Here is a 17,821-nt window from a genome sequence, read left to right on the forward strand (position 1 = left end):
GTACTTGGATTTCATCCCAAAATTTATGAGTTTAACAGCACTTTAAATTTTTTGGTCTCTGGTTGTTGGTATTATTATCATCATCATCACCATTTTGCCTTGGGATTTTACCTCGTTCCTCGTTCTCATCTGAGAACCAAGTCACCAGCTTTGTTCAAATGGCTATATTCTGAATTCAGCCCAAGTAAGCATTTACTAAAGCTATTTCTATATTAACATAGACATTTTAAGGTCTTGGATGGATATTTTCTGTTTAGGGATGTTATTTTCCCTGGAGAAGTTGCCATCAAACCATGATATCTGTTTAAAAAAAAGATTATGTCAGTAACTTTTAAAAGGTGGCTTGTGAGAACAATCTGGCTTAGTAAGTATCTCATTGTATCAGTAGAAGAAAATGGATATTTGCTCAGGTTTGGAAAAAATCATGATCCGTTTCATGGGTGAGCCCTGGCATAGTACGTTAATGTAATTTTTTTCTTTTCAGTAGTTTAGGTAATTCTCCTTTGGGACTTGTGGTATAAAATTTGTAAGGGAAATGGTTTTACTTCTGTTCCTTTATAAGCACAAACTTTTTCTAGAAATGTGTCCTTTTACCTTTCTACTGAAATTTGCTCTTTTTTGGGTAAAGTTGGCTTAACGTGAGTGTCACTTCTTTGAGACTCAGGACTTTTCTGGGATAAAAATTTCCTGTAGATTATATTCCTTTGTAACAATCCGTTTTTCCTAGAAACATTTTTATGTCAACTGGATGTTGATGTTTGCTATCTTAGGGTAAGTCGTGTTAGTTTAGGTCAGCTTGGCGAACATTTGTAAGACTGGTTGTGTCAAGTGCCGTGCTGGGTCCAGCGTCGAGCTTGGAGCTGGGAGGGATGTGGCTGCCGCCCAACAAGCAGGTCCCCTGCCCCGACGGCGTGCCCAGGTCACCGATTCACCGATCTTCAGGAGCTGTACCGCTGGGGAACTGAAACAGAAATTTTGCAGGAGTGCAAATGTAGTCTGGTTTGCTTAAATTATATATTTTTTCTTTTTTTTGAATTTCTATTTCTCCATTTATTTATTTATTAGCATCTTTATTGGAGTATAATTGCTTTACAGTGGTGTGTTAGTTTCTGCTGTGTAACAAAGTGAATCAGCTATACGTACACATATATCCCCATGTCTCCTCCCTCTAGCATCTCCCTCCCACCCTCCCTATCCCACCCCTCTAGGTGGTCACAGAGCACCGAGCTGATCTCCCTGTGCTATGCGGCTGCTTCCCACTAGCATTTGGTCGTGTATATATGTCCATGCCACTCTCTCACTTCGTCCCAGCTTCCCCTTCCCCCTCCCTGTGTCCTCAAGTCCATTCTCTACATCTGCTTAGATTATATTAATGCTTTAATCTTGTGTATAATTACATACTAACTTATGTGCATTTTCCCTGAGTTATTTTAAATGAAAGTTTTTTAAATTTGGGCAACCTTTTCCACTTTGTTTCTAAAGGGTGATGTTGACTAAGAAATTCAGTCCCTTTTGTTCAGAATTTATCAATGTTGAAGGCTTTCATTGAAATTCTTTTTTGTTTTCACTGATACATGTTTCTCATATTTGCCTTGGTATTTAATAATTCCTTCTTGATTTCAAGCCAGTGATGAAGTGATGACTGTTAATTTCTATCAGATCCACATATCTCACTCTGTGTTGTTACCTGTTCCAAGAGCATAGAACAGCGCCGTCCTTCTGCCATGATGGAAATGTAGCTCTTGAGCACTTAAAATGGAACTAGTATTGCTGAGGAATTTAATTTTTATTCAATCTTAATAATTTGGCTTTTAAGTCGAAGTAGCCCCGTGTGGCTGGTGCGGCTGGGCTAGGCAGGCAGGTGCGGGGAGGGACCCTGTGGTCTAGGTGTGTGTCGCCAGAGCTGGGACAGCTAGACCTCTGTGCCCCTCACTGGTGTCAGGGCTTGCTCCCACAGTCCACAGATGCTCAGCCCCTGCGGTAACCCCGGGAGGCTTGTGCTGTAACCCGCATTTTATTGACGAAAAACTGAGGCTCAGAAGGATTGAACGCGTTACCTAAAGTCACATCAGCAGTAAGTGGCAGAGCTGGGATCTGTGTCTGTGCATCTGGCTCTGAGCCTGCGCTTTAAACTACAGACTGCCTTGCTGGTTTGGGATGCATGGGTTTCAGTGACCAGTATTCTTGCCACGTTGCATCAAGCACACACCTGGTTGCTAGCTCTGCGGTCCACTGAACGTTCGGCAGTAACATGCCCAGCTGCTCTTCCTGCAGAGTCGGGGGGACCCACTGCAGACGCTTGCCAGGTCCTGCTCAGACAGCAGAGTGTGCCTGTGGGCAGCCTCCTCGTCTCCCAGAGAGAAGCTTGCAGACATTTCGCAGACATGGAGACTCAGAAGGGGAAGTTGGCCCACAGAGATGAAAGTGCATCAGAAAAGGGAAAGTGATGACAGTGTGAGTGGAATTCAAATCCAGCACGACTTGGGTTGTAGAAGTGGCTGTGGTGGGGTGTGGACACTGGGAGGCCCGAGGAGCTCAGTGAGGGTGGACTTCCCCACCGAAGCCAGGAAGGTGTGACGAGGAGGTAAGGCTGTCCCAGAGGGAGTGAGGCCGACGGAGCGCTCAGAGCTGACCAGTGAAGCTGGAAGTACAGCAGACAGACGTGGAAACGAGCGTCATTGTTTGTCAGAGCGCAGAAAAGATGCTTGATACGTGCTGTAAACTTTATGACAAGAAGAGGCGGGCTATCTTGATGATAAATTTTACAAAGAAATTAAACATTGAATTTTCAGTTTCTAATGTTTTTTATTATAGTGTGCTAAATAAAAATTAGTTTTACTGTTTTTTCATTTTCTTATTGATCTATAACCAACAGTAAGCAAGTTTTTAATGTTTCAGCAAAAATTTTCTAAGTCACAGAACAAGCGTCGTTTTCGCATTGATTATTAGGATTGCTTGCTCTGCTCGGTTCAGCTGCCCGATCACTGACGTGGTCCTGCACATGGGCCCTGTGCTGTCCCTCCCTCAGGGGACAGAGTCCTGGGCACTGGTTCTGAGGCTGGTTTCTGGCACTTGCCCTGTAAGCGTTTATTGAGCGCTCTTATTCCTCTTCAGGGACAGGAGGATGAAACTTTGTGCTTTGCTTCCGAGAGTTTATAATCCAGTGAAAAAGTAGGACCAGATAGGTAGGGGATTAAATTGTGGTGTGACAGTGCTCTGCTGGTAGGGGTCCCGGAGCCCCGATGGAGAGAGGACGGGGGAGGACTGCGAGCCTCAGGAGAGGAGGGGGACAGGCCAGGCAGGCTGACATTGGCCGGTGGGCACTAAGTGGGCCCAGGTGCATCCTGGGCGGGGCAGGCCGCGCGAGGAGGAAGGCGCTGACCTCAGGGGAGATGGCTGTGGGCCATGAAGCAGGACCGAGTACCCTGGGGTGCAGACGTGAGGGCTGAGGCTGCCGGGTAGAGGGGTCTGCTCATGACAAGCTCTCTGTGCGGCGTTGTGGAGTTTGTCTTTATCTTGAGAATACTGGTGAGCCGTGGGAGGATTTTACATAAGGAATTCACATGGTGAACTTTTAAAAAAACATTCTGTCATCTGTCCAGAGAATGCACTGGAGGGAGCTGGATAGAGACCAGAAGAGAAACCAGTAGAAGTGTGCACTGGTGACGTGACAGCGGTTTGTAGGACCCCAGCGTCAGGCCTGGCTGGGAACAAGCACTAGGTGACTCAGGTAGTGACCTTGTTCATGTAATGTCGCTCTGTAATGTCAGATAGCTGCCTGTCTGGCCGTTTTCTGGAGTCTGTTAAGAGAAACGAGACATACAGTAGGTTGTTCAGTCTCTTTGTGTCCTGGTTTTGCTATGAATTTAAGTATACGTTGAAAAGTTACCTTAAATTTCATTCAGCTTCATTGTTCCTGGGGTAAATTGTGTCGTGAGTGTGTAGGGGGAAGCCTCCTCCCATCCCCCCCCCCCCAGCTCCCATCAAGCAGAGACGCAGGTTGTACATCACCCGTACTGTCCTCTGTGCTGGGTGCCAGTGCCATGAAAAGGGGCCAGAGAGAGCTTCGTGTTTACTTTAATAAACATGCTTGAAATGACCAGGCGCCATCAGAAGTACATGACTAGCTTTTGTGGATGACGGGTTCCTGGCACAGTTACAGTGTTTTTCCATCTTTGAGGGCAGGTATGAGTTTGATTGGTCAGTGGGCAGTACTGCAGTGACTTGTCTTCCCATCTTATTCTCCAGCTCTGCTGAGATATAGTTGACACAGGACATTGTGCAAGTTTAAGGTACGGAGTGTGATGGTTAGATACCTGTCTGTGATGCCGCGTGTTCACCCCACCCCCACCCCCGCCAGCGCTGTCACCACACGTAATTCCATTTGTTTGTGATGAGAATGTTTGAGATTTCCTCTTGAAGCCACTTTCAGGCTACAGTACAGCATTGTTAGCTCTGTTTCCGATGCTGTGCATCACATCCTCAGAGCGCATCCATCTCCCCGAGGCCCCAGCCCGGCCTGCTTACAAGAGCTCGGCTTTTCAGGCTCCACGTGTAAGTGGAGCCACTCAGGGTCTGTCTTCCTGTGACTGCACGTGGCGTGGAGCCCTCCGGGTCCATCCGCATCTCCCTGTCTCATGCTGAGGAAAATATCACTGCCCTGCCAGCCCAGCTGAGGCCAGTGTCATTGCTGTCAGTGCAGGGGGGGCATCCATCCCCCAGACCATGATGCAGTGTCCCTGCGGGGGGAAGGGGAGAGCCTTCAGCCTGCACGTGCCCAGGGCTGCTCGTGGGCTGGCACAGGTGGCCTTCAGGGCGGCCCTGCCTCCGCTCGTGGGGCCAGCGCGCCCTTCTCCTCTCAGCTGCCCTCAGGTGTGGCTGGTGAGCTGCTGCTGCTTTTTTATCCGCTTGCACAAATCTCGGTTTCCCTGCTTTCGTTTCGTTTCTTACTGTCTATAATCATCCAGTTATCAGAGCTATGAACTCCCAGAATTTTATTGTGAATGCAGTAAAGTTTGCAACAGAATAATTTATGGACAGAAATTATCTATAAATTAAAATCATAATTTCATGACTTAAAATTTGTACGTAAATTAGAATTCTCTATATGTATACATTTTTGTGTAACTAAATTAAATTTTAATTTTATAGTTTATAATTTCTGCCTATAAGTTTTTCTGTATTAAATATTTATATTTTATTTAATTTTAAGCAAATTTTCTACCTGTGCTTGTTATAACTTTTAGGGGAGTTTGAAATTATTAGTTTGTATTTTTTTATTGTCTTTAAAATAAGATGAAAAAAAATCTAGTTTTGATATCTTGTACTCCTTCATTGTAGAGAAAGTGCTTGGGGATTTAACATCCGCAGCGCACACATAAGTAATCAACCTTTAAAAATATTCAGTCCCCATTCACGTATCTAATTCATTCATGAAGCCTCAATTCGTGAAGTTTATTTCTAAATGATAAACAAATGCTTAATATTAATTTTCTTCCAAGAAAAATACTTTTAACCTTAATCACATTTCCAGTATTCATTTAGTCATCATTATATGGTTTGGTGGCAAGAAAGGAATATTTTTTTTTCCTCAGAGTAGAAATTTAGTATTCTACATTAAATAGCAGGTGGTGAAAATAGCTGTCCTGACAAAACAAAGTTTTTATACCAGGCCTTTAAAATTTCAACAGAATTTAAACATTATTTAGATAAAACAATTATGTTACAAAGATGACTTTTAACACACTCAGGCCACCCACAGTGTGGACCAGAGAATGCGGCATGCCAGCCACCCAGCGAGACTGAGGTCGTTTTTTTTCATCTTTGCTTAAAGTATAGTCACTAGACCAGATAATGTAGAAACTTTTTATGAGCAGTGGTCAAACAGCCAAAAAAAGTTTATCCTTTTTCTTCCCTTTCCTTGTGACTAATTAAAAATAATTCACAAGTTGAAAAAGCTTAACTGTTTTTGTACACGGTAAATTTTGTTTTAGATAAAGAAACTCTTTCATACAGTGATTCATAGAGTTTGAGGTCTTTAAGGTAAAAAAAATACATATATATAGAATGTCCAGTCTGTGTATCATTTTAAGAAATATTAAGCTGATTTAAGAAATATTCATTAATAGTGGTGTGTTAAAGTTTGACACTTTAAATTGCTTATATCATTTTTTGTGCCTGCTACATAATTAGATAATTTTATGTAGAAGTAGGATTAGGTCTAAAATATTTCTTTTGAACAACTTTTCTGAAAAATTTTTTCCGTTTTTTTTTTATTACTATGGATCTGTAAATATTGAATCCAGAGAATTTAACTAGTGTACTTGTGTGTGCACGCGTGTATGTGTGTGGGTTTTAACCTGTTGTCTGAATTAATGAAATAACCTAAGGTTCCATAATGCTGTAAAACTTAAAAGAAGCTAAAATAAACGTAGATTGACATTAGACAATTTATTTGGGCCCGGTAAGTGTGGTTATTCTTAATTGGATACCATTAACTGGTATGCACATATGAAAAGACTTCAGAGGCAAAAAGGAAATTGTATTTTAGCAAATCGTAAAAAAAAAACTCCAATATAGCTGACTTTTAGAGAAGTTTACTGAGTTTTAATATTAAGTGCAATAGCAGTCTAACATTTTATTTCTTTTGTCCAGTGACACATTTTCTGATTAAAATTAGTTTTTATCTAAGTTTCTTTTTGTCCTTTTAAAATAGGAGCAAGTAACACTGCAGACACATTATTTCAAGAAGTCTTGGGTCGTAAGGACAAGGCGGATTCCACTAGAAATGCGCTCAATGTGCTGCAGCGATTTAAGTTTCTCTTCAACCTTCCTCTAAGTATTGAAAGGAATATCCAGAAGGTAGAGTGCATATTTGTGTACCTATGGTCGTAGATGTCATAAATTTTAAAGAGTTGTTAAGATGTTTTTTATCTTAACCAAATGTCTTCATTAAACTTTACTGACAGTCTCCAAAATGTTTCTTTATTTTAAAGGGTGATTATGATGTGGTTATTAATGATTATGAAAAGGCCAAGTCACTTTTTGGGAAAACGGAGGTGCAAGTTTTCAAGAAATGTAAGATTTGTTTATTACTTTTAGATTTTCTACTTTGCTTTTACAGGAAGAATGTGGAATGTAGTCTGCAAAGAATGTTACATTCGTTTTAGTTTTTGTTTATATGGTGCCCTTTCTCAGGTGTAAGACAGTTACTTCAGAAGTAACAGGATGGCTTTTCTTACTAAGATGGAGTGAAAACTGTAGGATAGGTTAGTCTTGGACATTCTTTGCTGCTTGTTAATCATGTTGCTATTTAAAGTCTTTTCTACTGGAAAGAATCAATTATAGATATTTTACAGAAACATAAATCTACATTTTAATCTTCCCTCTTCAGAAAGACCAATATATTTATGAATTCTAACCCTACTTTAAAGTAAACTAAACAACTTTTGAAATTATCTCTAAGGCTAGAGTTACAGAAAATAAGAAAAGCCTAAAATGCCTTATGGTCATGCCTTATTAACTAGGAGAAATATCACAGGGCTTGATTAAATTTGTAAATAATTTTATTTTTATTGTGATAAATTTACATGCAGTGATATGCACAGGCTTACATGTTGCAGCTCAGTGAGTTTGACAAATACCCACGCCCATGGAACCCACACCCTGGAGAGAGCGTTTTCATCACTCCGGAAATTTCCCTCTTGCCTCTTCTCAGTCGCCCCTCTACCCCAAGGCAGCCACTGTTCTGCTTTCCGTAATTGGATTTTAAATTTTCATTCTGTAAGTCGTGTAATTCTTTCCTTTTTAAACAGATTATGCTGAAGTAGAAACACGGATTGAAGCTTTGAGAGAATTACTTCTGGATAAGTTGCTTGAGACACCATCGACCTTACATGACCAAAAACGTTATATAAGGTAAACCTTCTGCAAGAATTTTGACAAATCACATGTGTCTGGAGAGTGCTGCATACATCATGTAACTCTTAAAGCTGATTTGGGGGAAATTGGGAGACTGATGAAACGGTAAAAGGGAAGACAAGTAGCAGAAATTTAGGGATACCTAGTGTAGGACACCAAAATTCTTCTGTGTACTCAAAAATTTGGGAGCACTCACTCTTTAAAGGCAAGGAAATCCTGCCGGTTTGGAGAAAGGAAAAGTAGCCTCATTGCACCTCTCCTCCCGTCCACAGCACCTTCCCCAGCCTGGGGTTGCGGGGCCCTCCCCGTGGGCCCCCGCAGGTGGGGACTCCCTGACTGGCTTCGAGGGTGGCACTGTCCCACAGGCGGGAGGGTGTCTGGTGCCCCGAGAGTGGCCAGGGCTCAGCAGCAGAGAAAATTCTGAAAGCTTTCAGTCTTGAAAAGGAAGTGGGAGGGCTTACGTGAAAAAGACAGCAGTAACAGCAAAAGCCATGGACACCACAGCATAGAGGGAACCATGTTGCCCGAGAGGGAGGGGCTTCAGCAGGCGCAGGGGCGCTGGAACTGCTGACTGCCCCCCCCAAACAAGCCTGCGCAGCTGTGTCTGAGCCTCACAGCCGCCATGCGGTGTCTGCATCACACCTGGCGCGCAGGTGAGGACCTGGGACTCAGAGCGGTCGCTGCTCAGCATGCACCGCCACAGGCCTCCCTGTCTGTCTGGCTTCACAGCCTGTGTTTGCTTTTCTCTAAGTGCCCCCAGAGGAAAGAATGCATTTGGGAGATTTTTCTGGCCTGTAGAATCATAGAACTCTAATGCTGCGAATAAACTGCACGTTAGTTATCCAACCGCCTTTTTTTTTTTTTTTTTTTTTTAAACATGTAAAGTAACAGAGTTCCAGGAAGGTTAATCTCTCATGTAGGAAACATAGCTGGTTAGCATCTTGTCTGTGTTCTGCTGTGTTGCTTCACTAATTGGGCTTTGTGTCTATTTACCTGTTTACACTTACTCTTTTTCATTTGCTGATAGTCATACGTTAAACCTTATTGAGTGCAGGATTTCTTTGTGTAGCGAATTACCATTTATGTAGATTACTCATGTACAGTTCCTGTGACTGGTTAACCTACTGGATACCGTTGAAAAGATGGTGGGTGTTAAAAAAGATTCTTTAAAATGGCCTATTTAATGTTTTATTCCCTGTCATTTTAAAGGGAAAAGAACAAGAATGTCACTGAGAATGTCAAGTCATTTACTTATTTTTTAATCATTATTTTATTTTTGATACTTTGCGAAGATACTGAGCAATTTTATCATCCTTCTTAAATTACGGGTTTCATTATTAATGAATAGGAAAAACAACATCACAACCAGGCCAAATATCTGTTGGACTTTGGAATCTATGGTGCGCAGTCCTTTGAGCACCAAGTGGGGGTGAGACTCTCAACTTTATCATCAGCAAAACTCCATCTCTTAGCTCTCACGTAACCAGGTTGCGCAGGGAATGAGCGAGTCAGATTACCCCTGTGTTGTTGTGCTGTTGTTCACTGCTGTATCTACCTAAAGACATCCTGATTCTTTTCACTCTCCTTACTCTGGTGAGGCTAGTAGCTCAAGTAAGAAGCAAAGTACCACATACTTCTTCTATGCCAGTGTGATTCTGTCCTTGGTAATTGTTAAAAATCATGTTCGAGTATGGCTAACTACTTTAATTCTTAAATTTAAAAATTTTGAGCCTATGCTCATCATAATTAACATTCCTTACCTTCTGCCCTTTAAAAATGTTTTTTAAAAAGTGTTCTCGGATAACACGTATTTAAAAGAAATAGCAATAACCTGTATCATATGCTAAGCCAAGATCTTTGAAATGAAACTACAAACTAAAAGAAAAGAAGACGCTCATTGCATTAAGTCATTTAACCAAGGAAGAGCCTAGCACAAGTTGTGCTTTTGAACTGAGACACTGCAGAGTTTCTGAGACAAGAAATTTATCTTTCTTTATAAAACTCTTTTATGTAATACCCATTAGCAAGATGATAGAAAGAGGATTATTATTAAATTTTGGGAGGACCTAGTCAGCATACTAAAAAGACATAATCTGAGAAGATGCTGAGCAGAAAGGCATGTTGATCTTGCTGTACTGCTCGAGAGCGAGCCCTGTGACGGCCCCTCTGTGTGCTGCTGGTGGTGTGTGCACACAGAGGGAGGGAAGCCGCCCTCCGACAGGGACGGTGCCATATTTACTGCTGCTGCCGATCTGAGGTTGCTGTTGAGTGCCAGCGTCAGGAGGTGCAGCAGGACCTGTCTGAGGGCACCTCCGGCAGACAGTCCCGCCCTGGCAGGAAGGGTGGAAGCTCACGTTTTGGGGAAAGAAATGACACAATGTACTATTTGTCATATTTACATTCCAGAGGATAGAAGAGGAAAGCCTGTGTGAGGGGAAGACTCAGATTAGGTTTTGAAGGCTTTGCTGAACGTCACCTGTTAGATCCTCCTGGGGATGCTGGTAATTGATTTGCCAGACTCTCAGCACAGCCAGCCTCCTGGCCCCTATAAATAAAGGGTCATGGCTCGGGTAGGAGAGGAGCCCGCACGGGACACCCCGCTGTCCTCGGAAACCGTTCTTCCCCGTTAGCCCGTGGAGGTCAGGGGAGGTGGGTCGTTCCCGAATGTGATGTCAGGTTTCTTCTCCGTGTTTTATTTGCCACTAACTTGTTTCTCCTCTAATTAGCTGCTAAGTAAGGAAATACTCAGTATTGCAGAAGCTGGGGAGAAGCCCACGTGTGTCCCTGCGTGTTTAGAGGTCACAGCTTGTCACCATTAATTAAAATTTATTCTTGAACAAAACTTTTAACCCCAAGACAACAGACAGCTTAGGGTTTACGAGTTATTTTAAGACAATAAGTCCAGCTTTTGAGACTGATTTAATTGGATTTAACTTGTTACATTTATATATTTCATGAGGGCCAAGTTTTTAATGATATTTGGCAGAAATTTTTCAAGTTGTCTATCTGGGTTTGGAATTTTTACAGAGAAAGAAGACTTTAAATATTTTAAGAACTATTTAAAAACTAAGAAAAATGCCCATCTATACTGTATTTTCTAGAGAAATATCTTCTCATGAATTAGAGTTTAGACTTAGAAGTCAGTGCTTGCTGTCACCAAATCTCTTTGTGTAATAAAGTGTTTCCCTGTTTGGATCCTGCAGAAAAAAGGGTCACACTGCCACCTCGTGGCCGTATTTCAGACCAGAAAGGAATGAAGAAATATTCACGCTGAGGCCTCTGCTGGCTCTCACGTGTTTTCTGTGTGACTGAGAACTAAGTAGAAACAGTCTGTGAACAAAATGTAACCATAAAGATACGCTCTTACTGGGCGTTATAGGGGCATTGCAAGTTGTCTTTGTCTCCTTGGTTGTATTTTTATAAAGTCCTAACTTCTTAAAGTGTAGGTTTATTGTTTGTTAATTGCCTGAAAAGAAATCTGAATATATTTCATTTAGAACTGAATATTAAAGACTAGTATTGACGAATGCTTTACTAATTGACAAAGTTTTAGGTTTTCTTAAAAGTGATGACTTTAAGATATGCTAGCTTTCCTCTTGTCCTCATTATGGCTGTGCAGCAGAAGCTGACTGGGTCAGCCTTGGCCTTGCTGTTTCAGGTACCTGTCTGACCTCCACGCGCCAGGCGACCCTGCGTGGCAGTGCATCGGAGCCCAGCACCGATGGATCCTCCAGCTCATGCACAGCTGCCAGGAGGGCTGCGTGCGGGACCTCAAAGGCAAGACCCTTTCTCCCTGCCTGAGTCCTCCCCCTCGTCACTCGACACACTCTGGGGACGCTCTAGATTGAGGGATGAGTCGTTCCCTTTGTAACTATACCTGCCCCCCACCCCGGTTAGCGTCCTCCCTGGGCGAGTAAGAGAGCAGGGGAGGGAGAAAGCCCTCTCAGCATGCCTGTCTCATGGCTGACTGGCAGTGTTGACAGAGGTTCGGCTTACAGAACAGTTACCTCTTGTGGAAGTGACATGATGTTGTAGAAATGATACTAGTCTTGATCAACAGGAACAGTACACTCACTATTCCATCAAGTGCATGTTGAGCCCTGCTGCGCACCAGGCACCATGCCAAGTCCAGGTGCACGGACGCAGTCCCAGCCCTCATGGAGCTCAACTAACCAAGTACCAGGTTGTGACTGGTAGATGGCAGGTTTGGGGACGTGTCTTAGACAGGACTCTGTGTTAGCAGAGAACCTAGAGGATGAGGAATGCCTGCCGGGCCACCTCCAGCACAGGCCCTGAGGAGAGTGGAGGAAGAGTCACAGCTGGTTCACAGCCAGCACAGTGGCAGGACTTGAGGCCGGGTGAGGAGGCCCCTGGCCTCCTTCGTCCAGGGGTTTGAAGCCTGGGAAAGACCCGATGAGATGGGGACAGTGGAGCCGGTTAGGAGGCTGCTGTGGTGATTCAGGCATCTCGCCGGCACGGGGGCTGTGGGTGTGGAGGAGGAGGGGATTCAAGAGCTGTGCGGAACCTGCGATCGCCAGGACCTGGTGAGGGAAGGAGGGGTAGGAGGGGCTCGGTGATGCCCAGAGGTCTGGCCTTGGCAGCTGGTTGGGATGGGGCGCCGTGGGGCTGGGGCGAGGAGGAGAAGATGGTCTTCCCTTCTCTTTGGACCGGTTGGTGTGCGGCTGTCTGACGAACAAGTGGACGCGTCCAATAGGTAACTGAATTTAAAGAGCGAGAGGTTTGGGTGTGGTCTGCACGTAGATGGTCCCTGGGAGTTGACATATTCACCCAAGAAGGAGAAAAAGGAAGAAAATGTAGGAATGTAGGACAGAGTCCTAGGGAGTGCTCTTTACAGCACTGGTGGAGGAGAAACCTGCAGGGTGGCCAGGGAGCCGGGAGGGAAAGGAGGGTCAGCAAGGGTTTTAAGGTGAAGAGTCCGATAAAGGGGTGTCCTTTAGATTTTGTGCTGAGGCTGTTGATGACCTTGGCAAATGCAGTTTCAGTGGCCTGAGACACCAAATAGATTGTATAAATAAGGCGCAGCGATTCTTACAAGGTTTCCGGACGAGAAAGTGAAGTAACATGAGAGCAGTCCTGGCACAGAAGGAGGTGCCACAGAGAGGCCATGATTATTTATTTATAGTTTAGTTTTGTCGTGAATTAGGTGGCTTGGAGTTGAGTATTTTCCAGCTATGAGTCTGTTCTTTTCTATTGTTGATGTTTAGGAAAACCCAAATATCTCTTCACTGATGCCATGTCTAAATTTCTGGTATGTCATTAATTATTTTATAGTTTTAGCAAGTGAAAATGACATCAAACAACATATGCACAGTCTGAGGTCATTGGGGGATATTGAGAGGTCCTCAGGTTCTTGTGTACTGAGTCTGCTCTGTTGGGCAGGACTCTCAACGTGGCTGCCCGTCACAACCCCCTGGGTTTTTTTAAAGATTGTCACTTCCCAGCGTCCTCCCCATTCCTGACCTGATTAGACTCTCTAGCAGTGGAGTCCACGCAGCAGTATTTTTTAAAGCTCCCAGGAGACTGTGGTGCAGCCGGGGCTGGTAATCAGTGTGGTGGATGTGCTCTCGGGACCGAAGAGCCGTGATGAGCAAGACCCAGAGGTCTCTGGCCTCTTGGAGCTTGTAGTCTAGTGAGAGAGACCTATGTCTTTAAACAATTCACATGTTGTTTATTACATAAGTGTACTTGTGAAAGGTATTGCAAAGTGGGGAGTGCAGAACTCTGCCTCAGTCTCGTTAGCGGGAGGCCCAAGGAAGTTTCCTAGAGGAGGTGTTGTTGCCACTGAACCTAAATGAGGGATGTGAGTTTTCCAGGGAATGAGCCACGGGGAAGTAGTCCAGAGACCCAGTAGGTGCTCAGTAAGTACCACCCTTCCCCTCTCCAGTGAAGAGGCTGTAAATACAGTGATACAAACAGGATCACGGTCTGACAAACGTTTTCCCTACTCAGGCTTATAAGAAACAATCCAACTGTATGATTTAGTTCTGAAAATACTTGAATTTCTGGAAAGCATGTGTCATTTATGAAGACAGCATATAGACCATTTGAAATTGGAGAAGTGCCAGGAAAATTCATATGCCTTATTGTCGCACCCATACCTGAAGGATCTGATAACCGATATTCCATCACTAAAGGTCTGAATCTTTCTTGAAGATCAATAGAGACACACCCTTACCTAATGGATTCCTGCCCTGCCATCTTGTTGTTATGTATTGCTATATGTATTTATCCAAAACTGCTGAAAATCAGCATTTCTGGAAGAAAAAAAAAAAGACACGAGCTTCCGTGTAACTGGAGACCTGCCTTTTTATTCACTCTGACCAAGCCTGTTGTAGACGTTGCCGCTCGCATATGAAGTGCTTGGAGGAATGTGCATTACGTGGATCCTTTTGTTAGTGATGAGGTTTACCTAAAGTTATTTTCATAAGTTGGTCTTTAAAATTAGGAAGTGAAACATAACAGTTTACGACTCTTTGAACTTACTCCACAGATTTCGTGACAATACAATGTAAATTTCCTAAATTCATTAGCCAGATGTTTATAGGTTAGGATTTAATCGTCCTTGACATTCAGAGGAACATCCTGAGCCGTGCCCACCTGTTGTCAGCAAACACGACTAATATGAACAGTATAGACAGTCCCAACAGATAACTGTCTTTCAGTTGGAAAGTTGGTGTGTTCTTTTGAGCTCACCATCAGGAGTTCTTATTATTTTATTTTGGAGAATTCCAAACATACTTAAGAGCACCAAAGGTGATACCACAACCTCCCGTGTACCTGCCCAGTTTCGACAGTTATCCCCTCACAGCCAGTCTCGTTTTATCTACACCGCCTCCCTCACCCTGAATTATTTTGGAAGCAGGTCACATCATTTCATCCATAATTATTTCAGTATGTAATTTTCAAAGGTAAAGATGCTTTGTGAAAACTGTAACTAAAATACTATTATCATTACCTGAAATGTGGTTTCTTAATATCAAGTATTCAGTTAATTGTCAAATTCAAAAGCAGTTTAATACCTCCAGTATCTTTTTAAGTACACGGATACTATGTACTTAATGTGGCTTTTTAATCGATAGCCAGTGCAAAGGCAGATGATACGAGAACTGACACAGATGGAGACAGAACTTGTGTTTCCTAGAAGAATTAGCCGTGGTGACATAGTGTCCACTTTGGCCACTTGGCACCTAGATGCCTTCCTGGTTGTTGTCATCAGAGTGTGCATATGTCACTGGACACGTCAGCTCTTTACTGTGCACCTGCCTACCCGTGTACAGGTAATGTCATTATATAGCATAGGCATGTGCATGTGTGGGTGTGTTTATGTAAGATATTGGCCTTAATTATACGTTTGCTGGGAATAAGTACAATTTTTCTTTCATGTAATCTACACCGGATTGTTCCCGATAGACTCCTAATTGATATTTATGAGCGTCCTAGTTAGGTGTAATAGAAGTGCAGTCAGTATGAGGGCAAGTCTCCTAAATATCATTTGGACTTTCTGTTGGCCATCCTCTCGTAATCACAACATTTGGGGTCTGGAAGAAACCTGGGAAGTTGTCTGGTTTGGTACATGACTTGGATCTGTTTTGCACGTGAGGAAGCTGCCTCAGAGAAGCCAGGTGACAGACAGCTCAGCTTCTCCGTGTCCTGCACGGTGGTTCCACAGACCTCTCTGTGTTCTGTGGTTGAAGATAGTATTTCATCAAGTGTGTTTCTGAACATGGTGAACGGATGGCACGATGGCAGTGCCTTTTTGTGAAGCTGCATTGCTTTCATTCAGGTCTTCTCCAGAACCTATTTTCAGAATGAAAGCTTGCTGCATTCTAAATCTAAAGAATGCATTGTAAGTTCTTCTATTTGTAACACCTGTACTTGGACTTTTAACACCAGAGAAATGCTTGTAACTGATGGATAACCCAGTCTTGTGAGGTGAGATACAATTTTAAAAAGACAGACTGTAAATATTTTAGACAGGAAAAGACTTCTTTGTGTCTTTGTAAGTAAAGCTGGTTTTTATGCATGAATTTAAGAAACCTAATTAACATACAAGTTTTTTTTTTTTAAGTCTTTACATGATGCTTTGGGTTAAAATGTTAATTGTATTTAGTCTTGTGGTCTTCAAGAAAAGTTCATGAGCCAAGATGGTGATAGATTTTCAGAGACAGCAGTCCTACATAAAAAAGCCACATTTGTCCAGGTTACATTCTTCTGTATGTGAAGCATTCATTGCTCAGCAGAGGTAGGTCATAGGGTTGATATTTTTATAAACACTGCATTAGAGCCTTCTCTGGATTCCAATTTTTATAATAATAACGCATACGAACCTGGTAGATGGTGCCCCTAGATGTCGCACACCAGGACACAGACAGGAGATGGGCATTACGCCTCAACACACCCTGCCAGGTATCCAGGAATTCCTCACTCCGCTTCTGCGGCCGCCTCTGTAGCCCAAATGTGATCTTTCCGTTTTTCTAAGGGGAGACAAATAGGAGGAAAAAAACAAGAATAAAGATCAACATTAAAAAAAAAAATTCATCTTGAAAGCATAAACACCTATGGAAGGGCCTGTTTTCTTCCATCTTGAGCTAGTCAACTCTACAGCTTCTCTTCCAAAACTTTTACTGCCTTATAAGAAGTGTCATTTGTCTCTTAAAATTTCTGTGAAATAGGGCCAAAATTAGACTAAATCTTCAGGTTTCCTGTCAGGAAAAGCCTTTGGTTTAACCCCCTACGGACATTCTCAAACAGGATTTTGAAAGGTAGCCTTCAAAGGTGTGTTTTTTCCTTTGTTCTGAAAATGAGTTTAACTCTAAACTCATTTAAAATACGTGCTGACTACATGTGGTGACTCCAGGGAGAAGCATCTAGAGCAGTTATCTCTGCTTTCTGCTGTCTGCACCGCTAGGGCTTCCCAGAGGACATATTAGAGCAGAGGCAAGTGACGCGTTTAGAATGGAAGCCATAGATTCTTTCAGACAGTCACACAGCAGATGGGAACACATTTCCATGTGGCTCAGGTTCTCTTTGAAAACTTAGAGATACGTCACACCTGAAAGGTTTATTCTGAACCATCACAGTACGGATCTATTATAGAGGAAAAATGTTAAGAATAGAGGCTAATGATCTACTCTTTTAATTATTTCAAACAGAGCAGATTATTAATGACTTGCTGAAATAAAAAGACTATATTTTCAATTCAAGCTCATCAAATACATGCATAAAGTACATTTTAAATTTTTGTACAGTTTCATGAATTTAGTATAACTAAACTATATTTTTTCTTGATATTTAAAAAATAAAGATGTGACCTTTATGTAGATAATCACTGGGGTTAAAAAAATATAATTCTAGTATTTCCACAATTTGGCATCAGGTAGCTCCTGGGCACCAGATTAGGTTGCAAGCCTCCATTAAGAAATTGGCAGCAGATTTGTCAGATCTTCTACGTAACTACAAAAATGTTTCTATGTTTAAAAAGACAGTAAACGTTTATACATAGATTTCTAATAAAATTTCTAATTTTTTATTTTAAAGTTGTTATCATGAGGTTGTACATTAGGAAGTTTCTTTTATGAAGTTTCATTTTTGGAGATTTAAAAAGTAGTTTCTCTCCTGAATGTTTATTATACCAACGTGAACCCAGAATGATAGACGTTGATTTAAAAAGAAGAAAAGGCACAGCTCCTGCAAGTACAGGTAGGCGACACTGGTTTGGTCTCCACCTTCCCGTCCCTGTGACTGAGTCCTCCCGATGTGAATTGTGCTTTACCTGCTCACTGTTGCTTCAGTTGGCTTTAGAAGAGGCAGTGCTTCTAAATACTTGTAGTGGGATTTTATTCACTTACTTTGAGATTCGTAAGCCATAAAGGATTACAGA

General features: G+C 42.6%; 1 protein-coding gene across 8 annotated transcripts in view; it reads left to right on the forward strand.

Annotated features, from left to right (window-relative positions):
* EXOC2 (exocyst complex component 2) overlaps nt 1–17,821 on the forward strand; it is a 156,271-nt gene that overhangs the window by 60,915 nt on the left and 77,535 nt on the right. For all 8 annotated transcript variants that reach the window (XR_007479480.1, XM_004281077.4, XM_033408014.2 and 5 more), the window contains exons 8-11: nt 6,716–6,861; nt 6,996–7,077; nt 7,815–7,917; nt 11,579–11,697. Coding sequence is in view for 7 of the 8 variants with exons in the window: in XM_004281077.4 (XP_004281125.1) it covers nt 6,716–6,861; nt 6,996–7,077; nt 7,815–7,917; nt 11,579–11,697 (450 nt within the window). In the remaining variant the exon portion in view is untranslated. The remainder of the gene's footprint in view (nt 1–6,715; nt 6,862–6,995; nt 7,078–7,814; nt 7,918–11,578; nt 11,698–17,821) is intronic.

Source organism: Orcinus orca, chromosome 10 (assembly GCF_937001465.1).
Source record: "Orcinus orca chromosome 10, mOrcOrc1.1, whole genome shotgun sequence".
Classification (NCBI taxonomy): Eukaryota; Metazoa; Chordata; class Mammalia; order Artiodactyla; family Delphinidae; genus Orcinus; species Orcinus orca.